The sequence below is a fragment of the Eimeria mitis genome, genomic scaffold (genome assembly GCF_000499745.2).
Source record: "Eimeria mitis Houghton genomic scaffold, Emh_scaff3145, whole genome shotgun sequence".
Taxonomy (NCBI): Eukaryota; Apicomplexa; class Conoidasida; order Eucoccidiorida; family Eimeriidae; genus Eimeria; species Eimeria mitis.
In genome coordinates this window covers 1,438-1,918 of record NW_013571488.1, presented here as the reverse complement: position 1 = coordinate 1,918, position 481 = coordinate 1,438, and the positions used below count along the sequence as shown (strand labels likewise).

The 481-nt window shown below is 62.0% G+C and overlaps 1 protein-coding gene across 1 annotated transcript in view; it reads right to left on the bottom strand.

Annotated features, from left to right (window-relative positions):
* EMH_0062620 (uncharacterized protein) overlaps positions 1-151 on the bottom strand; it is a gene marked incomplete at both ends in the record, with an annotated part of 834 nt that extends 683 nt beyond the window's left edge. Inside the window, one exon of the mRNA XM_013498055.1 lies at positions 3-151. Within this exon, the coding sequence (XP_013353509.1) occupies positions 3-151 (149 nt within the window). The remainder of the gene's footprint in view (positions 1-2) is intronic.
* Between the last annotated feature and the right edge of the window lie 330 nt (positions 152-481).

The following is a 481-nucleotide window of genomic DNA, read 5'->3' as shown; positions in this document are numbered from 1 at the left end:
ACAGCTGCTTCTGCTGCTGCTGCTGTATCCTTGCTGCTGCTGCTATTGCTATTGCTGCTGCTGCTCTTGTCGTTCTCCTCGTTGCTGCTTGCACTGCTGCTGCTGCTGCTGCTGCTGCTGCTGCTGCTGTCTGCGCTCTCACTGGGTTCATCTTTCCGCCTCAGCAATCGACGGAGGGCCCCCAAGGGACTGACGAAGGCCAGGGTGTTTCTCCCCCCTTGCTGCTGCTGCTGCTGCTGCTGCTGCTGCAGCAGCAGCTGCTGCTGCTGCTGCTGAGACGCAGCAGGTGGGGTGAGGCTGCTGGGGCCCGGGGCCCCCAGATATGCTGCAGGCTGCGAGCGGCTGGTGGGCAGCAGCAAAGCATCAGCAGCAGCAGCAGCAAAGACAAAGATGCAGCAGATATACAGCAGCAGCAGCAGCAGCACAGAGCTGGAGAAAAACTGCTGCTGCTGCTGCTGCCGCCGCCGCTGCTGCTGCTGCT